General features: G+C 39.3%; 1 protein-coding gene across 6 annotated transcripts in view; it reads right to left on the bottom strand.

The window, feature by feature from the left end:
• The window catches only part of trappc9 (trafficking protein particle complex subunit 9), a 267319-nt gene that overhangs the window by 239078 nt on the left and 5095 nt on the right, over positions 1–23146 (bottom strand). For 5 of the 6 annotated variants that reach the window (XR_008604175.1, XM_055018005.1, XM_055018006.1 and 2 more), the window contains exons 3-9: positions 21636–21781; positions 21196–21321; positions 20083–20109; positions 18698–18819; positions 15508–15633; positions 14508–14724; positions 3378–3521 (exon numbers count right to left, since the gene is read on the bottom strand). Coding sequence is in view for 5 of the 6 variants with exons in the window: in XM_055018005.1 (XP_054873980.1) it covers positions 3378–3521; positions 14508–14724; positions 15508–15633; positions 18698–18819; positions 20083–20109; positions 21196–21321; positions 21636–21781 (908 nt within the window). In the remaining variant the exon portion in view is untranslated. The remainder of the gene's footprint in view (positions 1–3377; positions 3522–14507; positions 14725–15507; positions 15634–18697; positions 18820–20082; positions 20110–21195; positions 21322–21635; positions 21782–23146) is intronic. The other variant, XM_055018009.1, reaches the window with a different exon arrangement.

Here is a 23146-nt window from a genome sequence, read left to right as displayed (position 1 = left end):
GTTGGTTGGATTGAGAGGCAATCTCTGAAGGGCAAACAATGTATTGATTCATCTTTAGATGGTGTGCCACAGGCTTTGATGCATGCTGTGAAGCACAAAATGCTCTGTTTTCCTCCCTCCCTTCCTTACTTCTTCCTTGATGCGTCTTCTCTCTGTTTCTGTTTCTCCAAAATGAGACATTACAGCTCAAGCTTCATTTTTCTGGGGAACATTTTCCATTACATTTTCTGCAGTTTGGTTGGATTTGTATGTGTGCACGTGTGTGTCACTTGTTCTCTTATCTTGGTCATGGTTGGTTTTCAAGTGTACTGAAGTTCACGGTGCTGCAGGCTCAATTGGTTGCATTAGTTGAGTTTGCAGACTAAATTTGACACGTGTAGTCTCTGCCTTAATGTATAAACCCAATAAATAAGGATGAGTCAATCCAAAGAACATAAAAGATTATAGAAGCACGATGCAGCAATGGGTAAAACATTACTGTCTGATAAGCAAGACAATAAATTAAGTTGTTGCTCTGATAATGGACTTTGAGCCAACGATAACATCCAGTAATGCAGAGCATGCTGCAGACTAGGCGAATGGTATGAAACCTAGCTGTGAGTGTTGATTTTTTTGCCTTTCTGCCCTTTATCCCTCAGCTTGGGGTCACTCACTGTTTACATAGGAGAGGGATGAGCTCCTCACTTACAAACACAGAGAGGACAGAGTGTGACTTCAAAGTAAATGGACTTTTGGATATATCTCACCCGTGTTGAGAAAAACAATGCTCGTTATCCCTAACTGCAGCCCAAACCACCAGAAAGGCAGACAGTACAATCAGTTACAATCAGGACATAAACTCGTAGAAATGCAAAGAAAGGTGCTATTTTATAGACACCAGCAGGAAGCGGTGAGACTAGAGCTTCAAATAACTTTAATGACAATGCAGACAAGCCAGTAATTTTCAGAGGCAGACTGATCAAATTATGTTGTGAAATGAAAACTACTGGCAGATCACAGACAGATGTGTCAACAGTTTTATGAATAATTTAGATTTTCCTGTCTGGTATTGAGAGCAAAATGCCAGAAGCAAAACCAAAAAAAAGGCTGCACAAGTGAAACATAAATCATCCAAACAATAAACACCACTGGTTAAAAAAAAATAGTCCTGAGTATAGATGGAAAACTGAGCGACTGATAGTGACATTAATCTTTCTGGCATGAAAATCACTATAAGTAAAAGTAAGCAATATCAGACTTATCTACCTCTATTTCCGTGAGTTTACAAAGCTGTGCATACACTAGTATAATATACTGGCTTGTCTCTGGCAGTAAAACACTCTTTCTGCATACCAGGGGAGGAGGGGTGCAAAGTCAGGTGTTGTCTTATTGTTTACACAACCACCAAATGCAGACAAAAAAGGTATTTCGGTTTAAATAAGTTCCTCACAATGGTCCTGAGACCAAAGATGCAAGGCCAGTGAAATACAAATGATCATTTAGTGATTTGACAGGGCAATAAAATATGTGCTTCAGAGTGATTAGAACTGCTTAATTTATATAATTGAGGTAACAATGACAGTTAAGGCTATTCTGAATGGAATATGTCCGCACTTTAGTACTTCTATACCTGCATACAACTGGGAGACTCACAAGTAGTCACTGCAGTAGAAGCCAAGATCTACAACTTGCATAATGTAACCTAAGAGCGTATTCTTGTTAGACCTAGACATCGCAGTAAAAGCATGTGGATGTCAAACTCCATGCCCTTTTATCCTTATCTGTCATGTAAAACTGCTCTAAGGTAAGATGAAGGTGCTACCTGTCTCTGTTCCCACAGTCATCTCAAGGTGGCAGGAGAGTCAGTGGGTTGTAACTGCAGCCTCACTGCAGAAACCCACATCAAACTTCTTTGCACAAAGTGCATTTCTATTTGCAGCAGTGACAGATCCCTAAAGAATTATAACTGTTCTTTACAGTTTATGCAGCTATATAAATAGCTTCAACAGACTACTGCTCCACCCACAATTCTAGCGAGAAGGGTATTTAATTAAAGAGCCACTCCAGTGAAAATGTAGTTTCTTTCAACCTTGGTAACATGTTTCATGTATACTGGAACAGTTGTAGATGAGCTAGTGTGCTCATGCTGCAATAAGTAGGAGGGAAGGATGGACAAAGAGGGACTTTATAGATCTGCACTCTAGAAGAAGTAATGATGTACAGTTATCCCTAAGCCAATTTAAGGCAGGAAATTATTTTATTGAAATGAAAACCATTTGTCGCTGCTAGCACTGTTGTGGTTTAAGTGACAGAAGAAGAAGTTCACATCTAAATATAAGAATTTCTAAATCAAGCAAAAATCAAAGATTAGAATCAACTGAATTAATTTGATACATCAGCCCTGCTTCATTAAATGTTAAAATACGTGTAGTAAGTATGATGTTAATGTATCCAACATGTGCACAGGAACTAAAGTTGCAGTTGTCTACTGTAACAGACCCAAACGAGTCCTTTACTGTCTAACTCTGTTCTGTATTTGACATATAAATACAAAACTCAAACACACATCAAAGGGGACTTATTCCATGAAAGCAAACTACTACTATAACCTTTCTAAAAATTTTATATTGCACAGCCGACAGGAGCAAAGGCAATCAGAGAAGGGCACCCAAACTGCAGCAGGCAGTGCTCTGGGCCCAAAAAGTTACACAAAGTAAATATGAAATGCTATTTTACTGTAGCAAAAAGCAGAAGTCAGCCTACAAGGTCAGTTTGTTCAGTTAGAAAATAGTTAGCTCACTTCTTGTTATATACTGACAAAGTAGTAATTACATCACACAGCATTTCTGCCCGTTGATGTGTGTGAAGCTGTAGACAGTAAGATTTTTTCCTGCAGAAGTGTTTCTGAGAAGGCTTGTATGAGCAACACCCTAAGCAGAGCTGCACAAGTCCCTTTGCTGGTGTTTAATATTTTATACTGTAAGCTTGCTTCATCTTACTCCTGCCTTGCCTCCTCCCTCTCCCTCCCTCTCTCTCTTTCAATTCTCATGCTCAGTACCCGACCAAGGATTACACTGGCCTCTATTGTGTGGCCAGTAGACCGTCTGGCTCACACTGCTTCAGTAAAAACCCTATCTCCTGGCTGCACAGGATTTCTGGTCACAGCACAATGTTGCACTCCTGCCAAGAAAACGCTGGCTTTGTTGTGCACCGCATACTATTAAACACAGGGTATAACGGCAAAATCACCAAGGGACAGGTTTGCTGTTTCTAGATGCTTTTGAAGGCTGGGCTTGAAGCTGAAAGTGCACTACAAGGTTTAAATCCTGCCTGCATCAAAAAACTAAGTGGAATATTGCTACTTTTTAAGCTCTTTCCGAGTGTTATTGTGAGCTGACCTTGATCAGACAGGAAATCCAGCATGGTCTGCAGCAGGAAGGACAGGTGGCGTACAGACAGGCCTGGATTGCCCATGCGACGGGAGGCATATACCAGCTCATGCAGGAGGCGCATCTGTACAGCAGCCCAGCCTCTGTGGGTTCCTGGGAGAGAGACGACAGAGAGAGATTCACAATCACAAGGCTGGCAAAGCTCATTGCTGACATCTAATGTTACACGACAATCACATTAGATCAGTGCATTAACACGATCTGCGGGTCAATATTCTGCAACTCTGAATTCTGCAACTCTGACAGCGATCTTTTCAAACTCTGGAAGAAACATTCCCAGCACAAGTACTATAATGCTGACATGTGAGAGAGCAACCTATGCCCACGAGTAAAAGCCCACTGGTTGCAAATTGCTCTGATTTACTACGCTTAGCCAAATGCACTGATGTTTGTCTTTTTGTTGCTGTCTATGTGTTATTTGACAGAGACAATGCAGTTTAACAGAGCATGAAACCGATGGGCTGTACAGAGAGATTATTGCTATTGCTTGTTTTCCAACTCTTGTCTCCAGCTGGGCTTTTACACATATGTTCCAGAGTTGCCAGTCTTTTATAGAGACTGTCTTTCCAATGTGAATAGTAAATGAAAAAAAGTTGTTAAACCATTTGTTGACCACTTGGAAACAAAATGTTTGAATTCCATTGTTGATTATTATGTGGGTTTTTTATTGTATTTTTATTTCTATTGTTTTGTTAGATGATAGAAAATTAAACAGCTACTACTTGATAATTGCTTACTGTAATCCTTTCTGAAAATGAATATAAAATGACATGACATTACATGGCATTATAACCTCTCAGTTACAAGGATCTCTTGTTTTTCTTTGACTTAATGTGACCTCTAAAAGATTATTCTGAAGTTCTGGATCATTAAAATGAGCAATTGGACTGCATTACCTTGAACTTCAGTAAAGTTTGATGGAGTTTTTTTTTTTTACTTTGTTCTCACATTTTTAGATCAATGAAATAGCTGACTAAGTAAAGACTTGCAGCATTGGTTCATTACATAAATAATAAATACACATAGAAATAATGTAGTTACAGGCATCCATCCTTTATTTGCTTTACAGCACACTGTTAGAATGAATGAACTTCCCATTAATTGAATTCAATTTAAAATCTCAGGTCTATAAACAGCTTTTGTGAACTTTGACAAAAACGGTTGTTAATTAAAGCTGCAAGCAGCGTTGAACGGGCCCTTGAACCCTTTGCATGTTGGGACTTGGCATGTCTTAAGGCTTATGTCACCACATTTGAGGTTAACATGGTCAACCGGCTACCAATAGTTCATCAAAGTGTAAAACATTTCCTTTCCTCTTGCCACCAGGTGGTTATTTGTAAAGTAATCTCAGATTAATTATTTGATCATGTACAAGCTGGATCACCTGAAACCAATTTCAGTTCAAAACCTGAAAACCTTGTGATGCAACATGTACTCTTCACTGATGTAACATAATCCACACACGCAGTAGTATAATGTTTTTGCTTTTTTTGTTTTTTATAAGAAATAATGAAGGGGGAGAAAGAAAAAGGGGTGAAAGAAAAGGGGTAGTCAAAGGGGTGAGTGGTAGAGGGAAAAAGGTGAGGAAGGAGAGAGAGGGGGAGGGAGGAGAAGAGTGGAGGCAGGTGGAGCTAAACTGAACATCTCCACCTTCAACCCGCTGTGATGTTTTTTTTTTCTTTGGGAAAAAACAGCACCAGAAGCTCTTTTTCTGGCTCTTCTTTGACTTTTTCTTCTTCTTGCTCTAGCAGCTGCTTAATCTTCTCCTCCATGTCTATTTTTTCAATCTCCACCTCTTCTTATAGCTTCTCCAGAGTGCTGAGCTGGAGAAGGGGGGAGACAGATGGAACTACATCGAACATCCAGCAGCCTCCTCCACATTCAAGTCATTGTGATGTTTTTTCTTTGGGAAAAAACTGCGCCAGAAACTTTTTTTTCTTCTTGTTTGTCTCTTTTTCTGGCTCTTCTTCTTTGACTTTTTCTTCTTCTTGCTCTAGAAGCTGCTTAATCTTCTCCTCCTTGTGTCTTTTTCTTTCTCCACCTCTTTAAGATTCTCCAGAACACTGAGCTGAGTCTTCCAGTCTTCTTCTCTCTGCTGGTGTTCAGTCTCTTTAGGTGAGACGTTGAGATGGTTCAGCCTCTGGATATCTTCATCTTTGCTTTGGTCTTGGAGCTGCTTCTCCTCCCTCAACCTTGTCAGTCTGTGCTCCTTGTTCTCCTCCATGTCTTTTTTTTCAGTCTCCACCTCCTCTTTAAGCCTCTGGAGTTCGGTCCCTTTAGCCAGCATCTGATCTTTGAACCTGGAGACCATCACAAAGAGTCATTGAGGTGGTTCAGCCTCTGGATTTCTTCATCTTTCTGTTGGTCCTGGTGCTACTTCTCCCTCAGTCCTGTCAGGCTGTGTTCCATCACAGTCTCACTCGGAGCCAGTTTTTTATTGCTCTCCAGCAGCTCTTTATTTTTGTCTGCAGCCTCATATTCTGCTCCTCCAATTTGCTGTTTTGCTCCTGGAGTCTTGTCTCTGTCAGCATGTTGTTCATCCGCACTGTCCTCATATTCATCTCTACAATTTTCTCCGCCTTCTCCAGATTGAGTCTCTCTTGCTTTAGTATTGTGTTTTCTTCTTTTTGTTCTGCTCTGTCAGTGTTTTATTTTCTTCTTCAAGCTCTTGTTTCTGGCTTTTGACGTTTTTTGGAGCAGTTCAGAGAGTCTCTGGATCTCCTTGTCTTTCTCTCTCAGCTCGTCTACGTGGTCCATGGTGTCTCCCCACTGGCTGGTTGAAGAGATGTCTTCCTTGAGCTGGTTGTTGGTCTGGCTTTTTTCTTGCTCCACCTGTCAGCATTTTTTCTGGCTACTTCACATGCGTGTGCAATTTTTCATGCAATTTTGAGCATCTTAAGCCCCACAATAATGCACTTCATTTGATGGGAGAAAGCATATTAATAAAAATGATAATTCCTTGCAGTCCAGCAGGAACTTCGCTTTTGCTTTCGGTGCTCGGGCTTAAAATATACTCATGACAGGAAGTCTGGGTGATAAGACAATATCATTTGTTAAGTTTCAGTGAAACAATATTGCTTTAATATAATCATACTGCACTGTTTTACTCCTGTTAAAATAAGAATTTCATAAACTATATTTAGTCGTTAAAGTTTCACATTGACTGCAACCAACTGAGTGAATGACAATTAGCTATATTTACACAGATCATGTGAACATTCCAAAATTTGCTCTGTAATACATACTTTAGCACAAATGTTGTCTAATTACCTACACCATATTTACACTCCAACATATTAACTTGAGACACGATAATCATGTGACAGGTGTTTGCGCACAAAAGGTCACACATAATTAGCATAAACTCCAGGGTTTTGAGTTGAAGTCATCTCTTAAAATCCAAGCATCCCCATCTAACTATCACATGTCCTCCAAGCTGGTGCTAACTTAGCTGGTGTTGTTTGCTCTGCACAACTGCACAAGACATCTTAATAGCATTCTAGCCTGACACCGACTGTTACATAAGGCCCTCAGCCCCCTATGAGACGCCCCGCTCCACTCCCAGCTGTCGACTGTTGACTCACTGAGTGGGAAAGAAAACTACAGGAAAGAAGTGCTGGGGAGGCCGCGGGGGCCAGAGGGAGGGAAGGAGGATATCTGGTAAACATTCAGATGTTTCCTCAGCCTGAATACTGCTTCCATTAATGTCAAATCATCGCTGTGAAGCAGCTTCGGTTATCAGCATACAGTTATGTTTCATTCTGACTTCTTCTGCCATTTGAACACACTGTAAATGCAATTCCTTCAAAAGCTATTTTTTCTGTGGTGAAACTGCACCCACTGAGCTTTCTAAAAATTGCTGACATCCACCTGTCTGCCAAAACCAGCGCTTATCTGGAGGACAGCAATCCAGAGGACACTTTGGATTTTCTCAGGATGTTGCTCTCGCTTGTACACGGGAAAAAAAAGACTTTATTTGTGATATTTTCAGACCCGAACTGGAGGTGTCTGGCAATCCAATTAACACACCGCCAAGATAATGAGTGTGGTGCCACGGCCAAGCAGTCACACTGTCATGCAAAACCTGACTCAAAAGGCCCTGTACCCTCCGGCTGCCTCTGATCTACTGCGTTGGGTGATGAGATGCCACATGCTACCATTATTCTACTCGACAATAAACATCTAAATTATTACAATAAAAAAAAAGAAACTCCCCAAATTCCTGTGACGGTATGACAACAGTAGGAACAAAGGTCTATGCAGGGGACAGAAAAGACGACATAAAAAAAACAGCGTATCCATTTCTAGTAACAGAGAGCAGAAGTGAAAAGAGGCCTGTTAAACACTTCGAAATCCATTTGCTCTACTGTATCTCAGAGCACAGCAGCTGTATTGGAATGCACCATTGATCCCCATTTTCTTTGTCTCTTGAACTTGCATCTGGAGCTTATTGCTTGATAAACTCCAATCTGATCCCTTCTACCAGACGACCTAAACCCATCATTTCCTATAAGCCCTGTGGGAATTCAAAGTAGATGCCAGAGTTGTGATTTGGGTGGTACAGCTGATCTTTTAGTATGGAGGGAATATGTAACAGAGTATCCCAGAAGAAACAGTGCCTTCCAATACAGCACAGAGCAATTCTTTTAAATATACAGTTAGGTTCCACTGAACAAATCTTTCCCTCTTCATCTACTTGTTTATCTAGCCATTAAAAATGTTGCTATTGTAAGTACAAGACAAACCCTAATAGATGCAAGTAACCCTATATATTGGATAAGAGTAGAGGAAGATGTAGCGGTTTGTCTCTATTTTATTGGACTTTATTGTTGCTGTAACAGTGAAGTGGAGAGTTGTGTGTTTTTCCCTGATGTTTCAATTTTTAATTATTTACTTTATTATAATTTCAAAAAACACTTCTATAACCACCACAGAACTACAGTACCAGTGCAAAATTTGGATACACCTTCTCCTACAATGCTTTTTATTTATTTGTATTATTTTCTACATTGTAGATTAATACTGAAGATTGACACTTTTTTTGTTTACAACATAATCATGCCGGCGGCGGAGTTAGGTGATGACCTCTGTCTTTCCGTGAGCAACAATATTCAAAAACGGATTAACTTATTTTAAATTTTCAGGGAAGGTCAGAAATGACACAAGGACCACCTGATTAGATTTTGGCAGTGATGCGACTTATAGTCTGGATCCACGGATTAGTTAAGGATTTTTGTATTGTGAGATTGCGGCACGCCATCACTGTAACTATGACAACAAGTGAACGCTACGTCAGCTGCCTGCTGACCATCACATGATTGCGATCCTATGACAAATCAATCACTGTGGACTAATTGGGACTTATACGTCGGAAGTCATACAAGGAACAATTGATTAAATTGTGGGGGTGTTTCCGAGTCCCATCAATACTGCATTCTCTCAGTGCTTTTCTTGTTCCATTTGTATTCTTTTATAGTTTTGATGTCTTCAGTATTAATCTACAACATATAAAATATTTTTTAAAAAAAGCATTGAATGAGAAAGTGTGTCTAAACTTCTGACTGATAGTGTACCTGCACTTCCATCAGTGACCTTTATAGCTAATATGAAGTTTACGTATCATCTGAAGTACGGAGAAGCAAGCAAAGTTCTCCTGAGCATACATTTACTGCAGTATTAAACATGAATGGATACTGGGAGTTAAATAATTTTGTGCAAGCGTTTTAAGGCACTTTAGATGTTTAGATTCTTATTCACTATCTGATCAGTTTCAAATTCATTTCGCAGCCACAAAAGGAGCTGGGAACCGTGCAACAGATGGTCTGGCCCCATCAGGGCTCAGATCTTGATTTAATGGAGTCGGTCTTGGATAACGTGAACAGACAGCAGTGAGACAACGGAGTCTAAATCCGCAGAAGAACTGTGGCAAGTCCTCCAAGATGACTGGAGCAATCTAGAAAGTACCTTGAAAAACTGTTTGCATTTCATGTTGTTTCTCTTTATTGTCCTTAACTTAGCTTACAAAAACATTTAAGGCAGCCAGTATGGCAGTACGTAGTGGAGGATTGTGTTTATAGCAGCTGAAGTGTAGTAGAGAAATTGTATTGAAAGAGTCCAGTAACACTTGAATCTATGTGGCAAAGAACTTTAAGTGTCTTGCTTGAAAATGTCACTGCAAGCAAAAACTGTTTATGCACAAATATTTTGCTTCTATAACCTCCACTTTTAGACAAGTCAATAAAAAAATGATGGAAATACATATTTAGGTGTTTATTTTACTACACGTTCTATATTGGACATTTATGGAAGTTTTATTATAAATACATATTTTGCATATTTAAACAAAATTTAAAGAAAACTTGAAAGGAAAAATAATATGTGACGTAAATGTTGAAGGCAGATGTTTCATGGCATTCTATAGGTTTAACTTTTTACCTGTACATAAAAAATACTGAAAAAGCATGTCATTTTACAAGGGCTGCAATGTCTCAGTGGTTAGCACCGTCACCTTGCAGCTAGAAGATCCCCAGTTCGTGTCCTGACCTGGGCCTGGGATCTTTCTGCATAAAGTTTGCATGTTCTCCCTGTGCATGTGCGGGTTTTCTCCTGGTACTCTGGTTTCCTTCCACATACCAAAAACATGCTGAGGTTAATCGGTAACTCTAAATTGTCTGTAGGTGTGAATGCGAGTGTGACTGATTGTCTCTATAGGTAGCCCTGTGATAGACTGGTGACCTGTTCAGGGCGTCCACTGCCTTCACCCTAAGTCAGGTGGGACAGACTCCAACCCCTCTGTGACCCTAATGAGGATTAAGCGGTGTATAGATGGTAGATGGATGGAATTTTACAATACATTTCTTAAAAGGAGGTTTTCTTAAATGAGTTTTTTTCTCCTCCTTGCATTCAGAAATCTCCACTTCAGTAGCACATCAAACTTTCATTTTTAAGAAAAGGCTTGTTCATGTGTCAGGTTTACTCAAATTTTGCATTATTTTATTACTGTAGACATAGCAAAAATGTATTTTTACTCTGTCAAGATCCACCGCCTAATCCTCCGTAGGGTCGTGGGGGGTCTGGAGCCTATCCCAGCTGACTTAGGGTGAAGGAAGCATTCACCCTGGACAGGTCACCAGTCTATCACAGACTCTGTCAACAGATTTTTCTAGTGTATGGAGTTATAAAAAGAGATATCCAAAATCCCCTGTGTAAAAACCTTTGGGTCTAATATGTTTACAAAAAGAAACAAGGATTTTAAAGCTGCCCCCATCCAGTGTTCAAATTTCTGTTTAGATCATGCAAACTGGCACAATTTTTTGCCTAATTTCTATAATTAATCATAAAAATTATAAAATGTGTAATGCAAACAAAAAATCACTGTCTTAACGTGGGTAATTACCTGGGGAAGTTTCATGGTTATACTGTACCTATTATGTTAAAATTTTCATCTATTCACCTGTAGTGTCAAAATTAATCACGTTTTCTCATTTGTCACAATTTTTCTAGATCTAGTTTTATCAATGAATCACTCAAATAAATATAGCATAATTTACTTTGAATTTATCGATGTACATGTTACAAAACTGCAAATGGAAAATGTGTTGATTGCAGAGGATCATATGAACGCTAAAGCTTCCAGATGTGCAGTACACCTTGTTCAAGAATAAAAAGTACTGTTAATGGAGTATTCCAACAGTTTAGTACTGCACTTCCATAACACAAAGCAACAGTCAAACATTCTGTGTTTTCTGAACCTTTTAAGCTTCTAATGTGTGCTTCAGGTGCAACATTTCAATGAATGCTCAGTTCTGCAGGGAACAAACTCACCTCGCTATGCTGAACAAAGTAAGGGTTAGTTCTTTATGGCAAAAACCCTAGATGATTAGAAGTGTTACTGCTGCACTAAACTGAAGGCTAAGGGTTTAATTAGGCTCAATTGCTCAGCGTCAATTTTTCTGTCTTGTTGAGCCAAAACTCCCACAGAACTACTTTTAACTCAACATGATCTATTCTTGCCCATAAGTGTCATTTCCCATTCTTATTTCATGAATTTGACGGTGAATATTTGAAGAATCAATCTGAAGAAGTTTCAAGTATGTTTGTTTTTAGAATTGAGAACTTAGTCCACAGAAGATTAATTTAAAAGACATTACTGGTTATCTGGTCATTTTGTGTTGTTAACACCAATTTGCTTATTCACTTAAAACTCTTTAATCCTGGCAAGACCTGTCCAAGTAACTGGTGTCAAGCAGCACTGTAGACTCCCACAATGCTGTACATGTGTGACAATGACATCTCCTTTCAAAATGAAATAACTGCAATGCCATTATACTGTGTCTAGGGTCCATGTTACAAAGAAACTAAGTCCACTGACTTTCATTGCCTAATTAAAGGTGGGTCAGTGATACTAAGGGGAAGGAGAGACAAATCGATGAGGCATCGTCATATTCGGAACACGCGACATCATCCGACAGGGGGGGTCCGAATATTCGTCTCTCCAAATTAATATTCGGATACCACCATAACGACCAAATAGTCGGATACTCGAGTCCAGCCCTAGACGTTACCCAATTTCACCAATTAGCTGAAGTTGTAATTTTGTAATATTTGTTACTTGGCCAAGGAGCACGGTGGAGTTATGTGAAGATCGGCGTACGTTTGTCTGTCTGTCTATCTGTACGCAACATTACTCAAAATGTTGTGCACAGATAAACCGATTTGGATGAAATTTTCTGCGAAGGCCAGAAATGAAGGGTCAACTGATTAGATTTTGGCAGTGATGCAGCTTATAGTCTGGATCCATGCATTTGTTAAAGATTTCTGTATCATTGCGAGATAGCGGCAGGCCGTCACTGTAACTATGACAACAAGTGAACACTACTTCAGTTGCCTGCTGACGATCACATGATTGTGATCCTACTACAAACCGACCACTGTGAACTAATCGCGACTTATCGGTTGGAAATCATACGACGGAGCAGCCTTGGCGGAGTACTGCGTTCTCTTTTCTTGTTTAATTATGTAGCCCTAATACTGTCTTAACATTGTGACTGAATGCTTTATTTTTTCTTTACTGGCTCAGTCAGTTTCTTCCTGCTTGCAGCAGCCCTCTGATCATCAGGGGTGTCTGGGTCACGACCTCTCCTTCTTCACCAGCTTCTTTCTCTCTCACCTCATTTTGCTTTTTAAGGTAATCAGCTGTTGATTGCTTCGTCTTTGGAACAAGGTCATAGCTGAATGGATTGTTTCACACGTCAGGCAGGAGACTGACTGAGCCAGTGAAGAAGAAAAAGCACAATGCTTAACTACTCTGGCTAATATACCGTAGTAGTTGCACATGCCAGCCAGGAAGGGTATTAAAACAGACAAACTAGCACAAATGAGACCATGTGAGATTTTAACTCATACGCTCTTATAAAGTAGTTGCATATGAGATCATTTTGGTCATAGTCTGGAGCCCTGTAAACAACTAAATCTCAACAGTCTTCCTCCAGAAGCACTGACTTCACAATTAACTGGCACAAATTTCAATTTACAGCTCCATTCACACAGCAATGCATCTCATACTTGGGTTTCAAATATCACCTTTAACAACAATTCAGTGTAAGTACAATTATTTTACCTCCAACAATGCAGCTTGTCTCGATTTGCTGTATATAAAGGAAACACAACCAAAGATTAACAGCCAATAAGAATAAAAATCCTGGCAAAATACTCCTTGAGTATAATTTATCTTGCGATCACAAGATAAATTATGGATGTCCCTGAGCTTTGCTGTTCACTCTGTGTTCTGTCTTTTATGTTTCCAATGCTTGCCATTGAGTGGCTGCAATGAGCACAGGTCAAGAGTCTGTACAACCAAGAGGCTTATGACGAGAGCCTTACCAAAGAGTCTACAAAAGCCCAGGTCAGGTCTCAGTCGTGCTTCTTTTTGAGCAAAGTGGTGGCTTGAATGCAGAACACCCTGTTGGAGTACTCTTAAAAACACAGCAAAGCTTGGAGCAAAATGAAGCCATGCTATTCATCTTCTTAATGTGTTGAATATGTTTACAGTGGCTCGGTGGTGAGCACTTTCGTCTTGCAGCTAGAAGATCCCCAGTTCGTGTCTCGGCCTACCTGGGATCTTTCTGCATGGAGTTTGCATGTTCTCCCTGTACATGCGTGGGTTTTTCTCTGGGTTCTCTGGCTTCCTTGCTGAGGTTAATTGGTAACTCTAAATTGTCCGTAGGTGTGAATGCAAGTGTGATTGTTTGTCTGTATATGTAGTCCTGTAATAGACTGGTGACCTGTCCAGGGTGTCCCCTGCCTTCACCCTAAATCAGCTGGGATACACTCCAGCCTCCTGCAACCCTAATGAGGATTAAGCGGTGTATAGATCATAGATGGATGGATGTTTACACTGGATGCTTACACACACTCACGGATTGTGGATCAAACAAGAAGGTACTCTATTCAGTATTTAATAAAACATTTATTCAGCCAGATTTATTTTCACTAATATGAAATTTGCTCTACTTGACTACTAACGAGCTTTGAAAAATGAAGAAAGAAAAAAATCTAACCATGACAGGGTGAGACCAATCCCACGGACAAAAGAACTTTGTTTAGTCATCTTTGGACACTAAAAACTTTAATGGTCTATGATGAATAATTTATCAGTTACCAAACAAAAATCCAAAACAATCTATGGCTCCAGTCTCTCAAATGAGAAACTGAGTTGCTGTTCTATTGTGATAAATTAAACATCTTTGGATTAAAAAATGCTGGCTGGAAAAAAACTGTCAATTCGACAAAAATGTGACGGCTATTTTTAACAATTTATTGATGCTTTATCAACTAAACAATACTTCATTAGATAATTTAAAAAAGCGATATGAAAATTAATGTTTTGTCACATCCCTGAAATACATCCAAAATATGAGATCAGCCTCTGAGAAGATGTATCTGTAAAAAACAAAGCAATAAAGCAGTCTCACACCAAACCCAGACATTCCCATGTGAAAGAGTGGAAAGAAAACCTTGATAATGAACCTATTACCTCCAGATATCACCATAATCCAACCTCCAACTGTCCACGCCTACCTTTGCTGAAGTCCTTGGGGTCGAGTGACAGGCTGTATCCAGGTAACGTCTCCAGCAGCAGCTTGTAGCAGGCCCTCCAGCCTGGCTCTGGGATGGTGGGAGCCACGCACTGCATGGCTGCGACTCGCTTGAAAAAAGCTGACTTGCGATGGAATCCAATTAATTCGTAGAGTTCAGACAGGATACTGTAGCGTTGGATCTTCTCCTCCTCTGATAGCTGCAGTTACAGACACATCATCGTTGCTTCGCTTGGGTGTTAGAGATTCATTGTGTAGAATTAAGAGTGAGCACAGTTTGATATTAAAGGACTGTTGTCATATTCTTCTGTTGAAGGGAGAAAATTTTTCTGACCTCACTTGAAATCTCTGGAACAGCAGGATTCTATGTGTGTGTTTTTTTCAAAAGTCTTTCTAATATACCTTCTAATATGTCTAGAGGGCATCTTCAATGTTTAAATGTAATTATTTGCTCTTACATTTGGTTGCGACATTCTGCAAAGTACTATTAAGGATAATTAAGAACACTTTGACCAGACAGATCTATACTAATAATTACTGAAGTGAAAAAACTGCCTTTAATGCACTAATTATTATAATACCAATTGAAGAATCAATATTTCAAATTGGAGGGGGAAAAAAAGCAATAAATCACTGCATTTAAAAGGCAAGCCTGGAAGAAATGTCACTGGGTGTGTAAAGAAACAAAACACGCTTTTAAAGCAAAAACTATTACGCTAAAGAGGAAGAAAAAATAGATGAAGAAAAATGTATCACTCGAGTGATAAAAAAACAGGACAAAAAGGCAATGTATATTTTGAGGGCACATCCTAGTGCAGGTGGGTTCTGTTTTAATGTTCCTTTTTGTTCACAGTATGATAACCTGCCATCTTAGTGATTTAACTGAGCCACGGGCCGTAGCAATCATCCACTGTAGCTGAAAAAGCTTCTCAAGCTGCACTGAAGTGATGTATGTTAAAGGATTTCCCAGTTAGATAGCATACCTGTCCCAGGTTGATGTAAACAGCGTTCTGCAGGAACTCAGAGGCCTCCCTGGCCCTCTTCTGAATAGCCAGCACCCTCACCGCTTTCACACAGGCCTCCAGCTCGATCACGCCTGCATTCTTGTACTGCGGGAGATAAGAGGAGGAGCAGGGGGGAGGATCGACGTTAATGAAAAATGAATAGCCGGTGAGGGTCGCCTTGAGTTTTACAACCCACCTCATAATCAGAGGTAATGTTTTCTCATTAACATATGACCATGCTCATCAGTCAGCGCAAACGTGGGATGACGGACAAGTGTGATAACTCGGATCCCTTGTTGCTCGTCTTTCAGGGATTCCCAGCCATTACTCTTTTACCGCTGAGCTACTGCTGCTTTGGCTTCACACTGTGCACAGATGTGTGCATTTTTTATCTCTCCGTCCCTCAACCTCCTTCCACTTGCGCCCTCATTGTCTCCTTATTAAAATTCAATTAATATCTGAATGGCTATGTGTTGAGATGTAATTTAATTCTGAATGAACTAGTTACAGGTAAAAGGGCTGAGGGAGGTCAGTGCAAAAAGGCAATTATAATAATGAAGATAAAGCACAGGATTGCTTCTGAATAGTGGGGTAGCATAATGAGCCTATTCAGCTTCCTTAAGCATTAAGGATACGTTAATACTATTCATTGTGACTTTGTACAAGTACATTGGGCAAAAGAGAGTACAAATATACTATTCTATGAACAGATACATCACACTCTTTTGTCTGTGTAATACTTATTTTATAAGGTAAGTGCTGACTAGAAAAGGTTCCACTGGCAATTACACATGCTTTCCCACTCAGTGGTAAATTTTGTCCCTATGTAGAATTTAGTAATAAACAGCTGCTGTCAGCATGTACTGGTCTGGTAAAACTCCAATACAGTGCTGTCACTGCCTTCAGATATCATCAAATCAAAGCAAATACTGCCCCCTGGTGAGATGATGAACTATTACTACACAAACACGTAGCTGCATTTCAGCCTATCAGGGCAGGTTTTGTATCAAAGAACCCAAATGTAAACGCTAATACATTACCGTTCAAAAGTTTGACGTCACCCAGATAATTTCATGTTTTCCATGAAAACTCGCACTTTTCTTCATGTGCTAACGTAACTGCGCAAGGGTTTTCTAATCATCAATTAGCCTTTCAACACCATTAGCTAACACAATGTAGCATTAGAACACAGGAGTGATGGTTGCTGGAAATGTATTTCTGTACTCCTGTGTAGATATTCCATTAAAAATCAGTCGTTTCCAGCTAGAATAGTCATTTACCACATTAACCATATCTAGACTGTATTTCTGATTCATTTATTGTTATGTTCATTGAAAAAAAAAAGGCTTTTCTTTCAAAAATGAGGACATTTCTAAGTGACCCCAAACTTTTGAATGGTAGTGCATGGATGACCACATTGAAGGACAATACAATACAACCCAGATCACATAAGGTTGTGGCAGTCATCTTCAATATTAGGACTACTACAACCATGACTTCCCTCTTAAGGCTCGTTACTGAAGGAGAATATGTGCATTTGAGGTTGTGGTTCCTAATCTGAAAAACTTATTTTGGACTTTGGAAACAAGTCTGGTGATATCCTGTATTTTGGTTACTGTGCTGTCAAAATGCCATCAAAGTATTAGTGGAAGTAGAAGTAGTAGTAGTAGTAGTAGTAGTAGTAGTAGTAGTAATATAGTTCCTAGTAAGTATGTAAATCTTAAAAAAAATGGTTGTGGATACAAACTTTAGTGTAATAAAACAAAAAGGCTCAGTAATTTTTTTTTCTCTGCAGGGTTCACCACGTTTAATTTAAGACATTAAGGTCTTGTTAATACCACATAGGAGGCAATTTAACTTCTATTACTGTACTTGTAAACTATGAAAGTATGATGGCAGATCAGAGAATTTTAGCCCACTATTTTTAGTGCTTCCCAGCCATATATAGCGATCACTCCTAATTAAATAATCAACTGAAAGGCCCCCATATGGATGTTTTGATTTGCTATGCATGGGGGATGTAAGCTCCCTATACTATGTCAGTTGTCTTAACAATTTTAATGTAGGAAGGAATTATTTTTATGGAAAAAAAAAACTTCTCAATAATTAACTGTAGTACACAGAGATGAGTCTGGAATTGTGATGCTTTTTTCAAATTACGCAAAATGGGTGGATTGACTAAATCAAATTTGTTAATTGGGTTCAGTTAATTTATGTTCATGATACATCGCAGCCTGTATCATACACAAAGACATTCTATCACTAAAATTACCGTCTAAAGTATGTAAGATTTTTTTTGAGAAAACTGAATTCAACACTTAAAACATTTTAAGACCTTTGGATACCTTGACTTTTCCACTACCAATTTAATCATAGTATTTATTAAGTTTGTGTCACCACAAGTCCTCTGGTTTCTTATGGAGACGGACACTCTTCACAGATACAGGCTTCTTTAAATTTACTGACATGTTTATTTTATTTTTAAAAACAGCTAGGCACTGTAGTCATCAGGAAATAATGCTTAAGAAGGAGTGAACAGTGCATTTGTGGGAGCTGCAGACCTGGTGCACTATGAAGTATCTCTGCCTGACAGACTCATAGTAAACTACAGGCGTATCTGCTGCCTAAGATTGTGGCAAAACAAGACCGAGAGCATTTGTTTTGGGATTGTTCATGGAGTTTGTGTAATATTGGTGAGCTACCATCTACAGAGTGCACTAGACTCTGTAAGGGACACAGTCACTGGGCAACCATCAGCTGGTACTAGCAGAATAAATGCCAGTGGGGTAATCAAGAACCCAATGTAGAAGCACCGTTTGATACAAAGTAGTCACTTAACGAAGTCATTTATAGCAGTAGTTTCATTTTTCTAAAATAGACACTTTATGACGTGTTTCTGTCTAAATGGGCTGTGCGCACACACCACTCACAAAAATATAAATAGACGACTGAATTATTTTTACGTTTGTAGAGCAATTATCCATGATGCATACGTAATACTTAGGTGCTGCTTTCATGCCGGGTGGAAGCACAGTGATGCAGCATCCGCACTGCAAGCAATCTGCATACAATAACGTTCAATGTAGCCACAGCGTTAGTATATTTAATCTGACAGCAGCTAAACTGATTGGATGCCTGGGTCAGCAGTTGTGTAGCCTTAGGTCAGTACCTTTCCATAGTAGGAGATGGCCTCTTTGTATTTCTCGATAATGTCCTCAGGACTCAGGCAGTTCTTTGCTCGTCCAATCTCAGTGCTGGTGTCTGCGCTAATGCCGTTGGCTGTGAGGGCACCTACACTCAAAAAAGGATAGTTTTATTAAGATTAGTACAGGAAAGACACACAGATGAGTGCCCATCAGTCTTTTCTGCTACTGAAGGAAAAAAAGTGAAACCGGGAAGAAGAAACTTAAATGCACAACTTAACTCTTTAAGACAGGTCCTTAGCTACCACCGCCACATGCATATTTATACATATATCACAGAAGACACAGTATATTACAGTATATAAAGTACCGTTCTCAAATACTGTTGAAAATAAATCAACACAAACAACAAGACTCTGAATATATCTGGGCAGATACCATCAGAACAGATAATGCTCAATGAAATGTGTTTATTCCTTGAATTCTGATGGCTCATGATTGCCCCATTTAAAACTAATTTGAACCTTAAATCTACACTGGCCTGCATTCCTTTGCACCAGCAATACGTAGCAAGTGATGAATATCCTAAGGTCTACAGTCTTTAAGATGCAAAATAATCAATACTCACAGCTAATGTCCAGCTAAACTCACACCTGAAACGTTTCAAAAAGTAATTCTAAGGGGCATCTCTTAGCTAAATCTGACTGGAATACAAATTCAACTGTGTGGGGATCGCTTGCAAACAGGATGGCGTCTATAGCAACCACTGTGATGTTACAATGAAAAACGTTCAAATACTGAGGTACTGCACTGCACTATTTTTGTAGAATTTTTGATATGGTGAAATTATAAAATATACAGTATTTCCATACATAGTAAGAAAAATATGCAAAAATGGGATCTAATCTTCTTAGGCTATGATAGTAACAGGTTAAGCATCACTAAGTATTTAATAAGCAGAAAGTCACTATTTGCATGATTGGTGTCGGAGTGCCACCTGCTGGAGGCTCAAAAAAACTACATAATCTTACCTTCAAAGAGGTAATTCTTCAAGTAGCTGATTGTTTTAAAAAGATTTTTAGAGGGTTAAAAGATTTTTGCTTCATAAACAAGCTTAAGATGTAAGTTATTAGAATAATGGCGCAATAAATAAGGAATGGAAGCAACTGAAAGTGGCCATTTAAAGTGACGCTGATCACGAAAAGTGAGGCTGTGAGAGAGAGCAGGTACATCAGAATTAACAAAAAAAAAAAAACACAGGAGAACAGTATCTGTCACAGGAGGAAAAAACATCAGGTGAGAAGCAATACGAATCAAGCTGGTGATGATGCAGGTGAACAGGGCACATGTGACCACAAGCAAACAGGCAAACTGGTGTCTAGAAGAGCTATGTTGGTTAGACATTCCATACCTGGGTCAATGAGAACCTCTTGAGCCCCTACAGACAGAGAGAGAGAATGCAGATTCACTCCATGACGCAAGGCGCAATGTTAGCAGTGTTAGTCCCAACAATCGGCTTAATGGCTGCTGCTGCTTTGCTATAAACTATGAGCAAAGAGCCGTTATAAATTACAGAAATAACACAAATATATATTCAGTTTTGAAAAGGAAAGGTTATTGGTCAATAAACAGAATAATACCTAACATTTGGTGAATGGAGCTTCAATTGAAAAACATTTGCTTGCTTTCCATAAAAGTGCCATAGCTGCTGCCACTACGGCTCATTGCTCATTGTACTTCTGTATTTGCACTTTTTGTTTTCTGCACTTAACTCTATGCTCAACTATACATTAGAGTTTTGTTTGCACTGTACATGTTAGTATTTGCTTGCTGTTTTTACAATGTATTAAATACTGAATATGTTACTAATTTGTCCTGTCAGCATTGTAGACATCCCAGTGTCATTTGTTTTTCCTGTACATACTATTTTTTGGCTTTCATTTTTTTGTATCGGTCACAGTTACATCACTGTCTTTACCACTTTGGTAGCATTTTCATGCAATTTAATTTACATGCTAGTTATTTGGATCTGGTTAGATGTTAATAAGTTCAAATAATAGAATTTTAAAAAACAACAATAAGTAAATAATCACTAATTATTAACTTTCCTTAATAAATGCACTTTCCCACCGTTTATATTCGCTGTCAGTTTGGCATAGCAGTCAGTTTGATTGGTTATTCAGTTTTTTACATTAGTCGAAGTTATACACAAGGCAGTGTTAATATAACACCATGTTAATATAACACCATGTTAATAGCATGTTAATACCAAGGCAGACAGATTAAATGATGTTAAATTTAAATTCGCAGTCGTCAGGATAAATAAGAAAAGCTTCAGCAGTTTAGGATGTTCACGTCTTGTTCTCTGCACACAAAGGAAGCAGCTTAGCTGAGCAAAGCTTAGCAATGTTTGAGCTGCCAGTCAGAAGAGACATTCTCACTCAATCACAGCTCACTCACAGACAAACAGTCATCAAGGCCGCTGTTTCTGTCAGTCTGGTTACAGAGTGACTAATGTGCTCACCTGGTCTGTGGCGTTTTCCTGCATCTGCCGGCTGAGAGATGCTTGGCTTGCGTCCTGCCGTCTTCCCTGCTGTGCCTCCGGGGTAGTGGAATATGACAGAGGCTGAACATAATCCCTCCAATGCAGCTGCGCACAAAAACACAGCAATAACAAAATACACTTTCGAGATCTTGCTCTTACAAAAGCCTCTGAAGGTCCCTTTGTGGCCTTGGTGTTTGCATTGCTGCCCGTTCGATTCAACATTTTCTGATTTAAGACAAACACGGTCTACTATTGCACTGCACGTCAGTACAACAAAGAGCAATTCATCACTCCAGTTACAAAGAGACATAAGTTGATGGATAACCCCATATGGCATATTAAATGAATAAACATCAATATCAGCAAATAAACAAACTCTGGTCCAAGACTGGTGATAAGCCAGCATCTTCCAGACTTACCACCCAGCCAAAGGAAGTCATTAACTCCCCTGAGCAGCTCTACAGCCATGTGGTAGTGGACCAGGGCGTCCTGCAGCATGCCTGCCTGGAGACACAAGTCTCCAACATGCTTCCTCATACGTCCCTGGCAGCGCTTCTTATAATGCCTGAGGGGAAAGAAGCAGGGAGAGATGGAGAAACGTCTTCAGACTACACCAGGATGAATGAAATGGCTTGAAGTCTTCAATAAATTGCACATATGTGACATTTTGTCTATTGATATAGTAATTTTCCTTCTTTAAAAAAAGACCTCTGACTTTCTCTTATTGTCATTTCTTATGTCAGCAGGGGACTGGGAAAGGACCTTCAAGTGAGTCTTATCAGCCAGCTGCAGAGGGGATATATGGGATGGGAGAGCACAAGCAAAAATAAGCAACAAGAACAGGACAGACAGTGAGCGGTCCCTTGGTCTTGTACAGTCACATACAGCAAGGAGCAGCTTTACTAGAGTACAGGGGACATTTAACTACTTTATGGGAAAATTTGAAGAGCATTGTGCAACCATTTGAGGCTTCTGAAAGACTGGGAAGGTCGTTTCAAGACAATAAAGTAGATCAGCAGGTGGTCAACTACTCAAGGTGAAATGGAGCCATGGACAGAACTTTGTTAGCTGCATAAACAAGAGGAAAGGGTATGAAAATCCACATAAACACCTATTCAGGGAAAGTCTATGTCACACATCTGAGACTTTAAAATGCATGCTACTGCTCAGTAGGCTACAATTTATCAAGAATGAAATTGTTCTGGTAAAATAAAACTTCATTGAGGAGGCTACTCATGAAAAATGTACCATATCAAATAAATTAGCTCTTTAGACATGGATCCCATTATCAAGTTCATGTTTTTAAGAGTTGACGCAGTGCTCTGCCATGCTGGAATATAATGTGTGTTCTCATGAATAAAGATATGAGATCCATGTGGCCTCTGTGTCATTCAGCCAAACCGACAAAACACCAAACCGCACCTTCCCAATCCCAAATGTTCTTCTGATGCTGGGAACAACCCTAAGTAGCATACGCTGTGATATGTAGTGTCCAAACTATCAGCTCCTCTTTCAGCAGACCACACCAGTGTCTTTGCATGTTTCAGCACATAAATATTGCGTGCAAATATTACTAGGTAGATCTGAAATGTAGATAAGGCAATGAGGCATGAGAGTGAGTTTTTAAATGCCACTGGTTTCAGTACAACTTGTAATATATACAAATACAACAACAAAGGCTGGAAACATTCTTAAGACAAGTAATCTCAACTCTTTATTTATCATTCTAATAAATAATTTATCATTGCCCTCACTTTTTGGACAATAATCAAAGTTTTCACTGGAAAAAACTGCAAAAAGATAAAAGTTCTGTTGTGAATATAAGGTACCAACTCCGTCATCTCTGTAAGAAGTCTCCTGGAAAGCCCTGTGTATTGCGGTACTAGTTGTGAGACAAATTTTCAATCAGTGCACTTCCCATTAATTGCTA

The sequence above is a fragment of the Amphiprion ocellaris genome, chromosome 15, assembly GCF_022539595.1.
Source record: "Amphiprion ocellaris isolate individual 3 ecotype Okinawa chromosome 15, ASM2253959v1, whole genome shotgun sequence".
NCBI classification, from domain to species: domain Eukaryota; kingdom Metazoa; phylum Chordata; class Actinopteri; family Pomacentridae; genus Amphiprion; species Amphiprion ocellaris.
The sequence above is the reverse complement of the archived record's forward strand: the minus strand, read 5'-3'. Positions and strand labels throughout refer to the sequence as shown.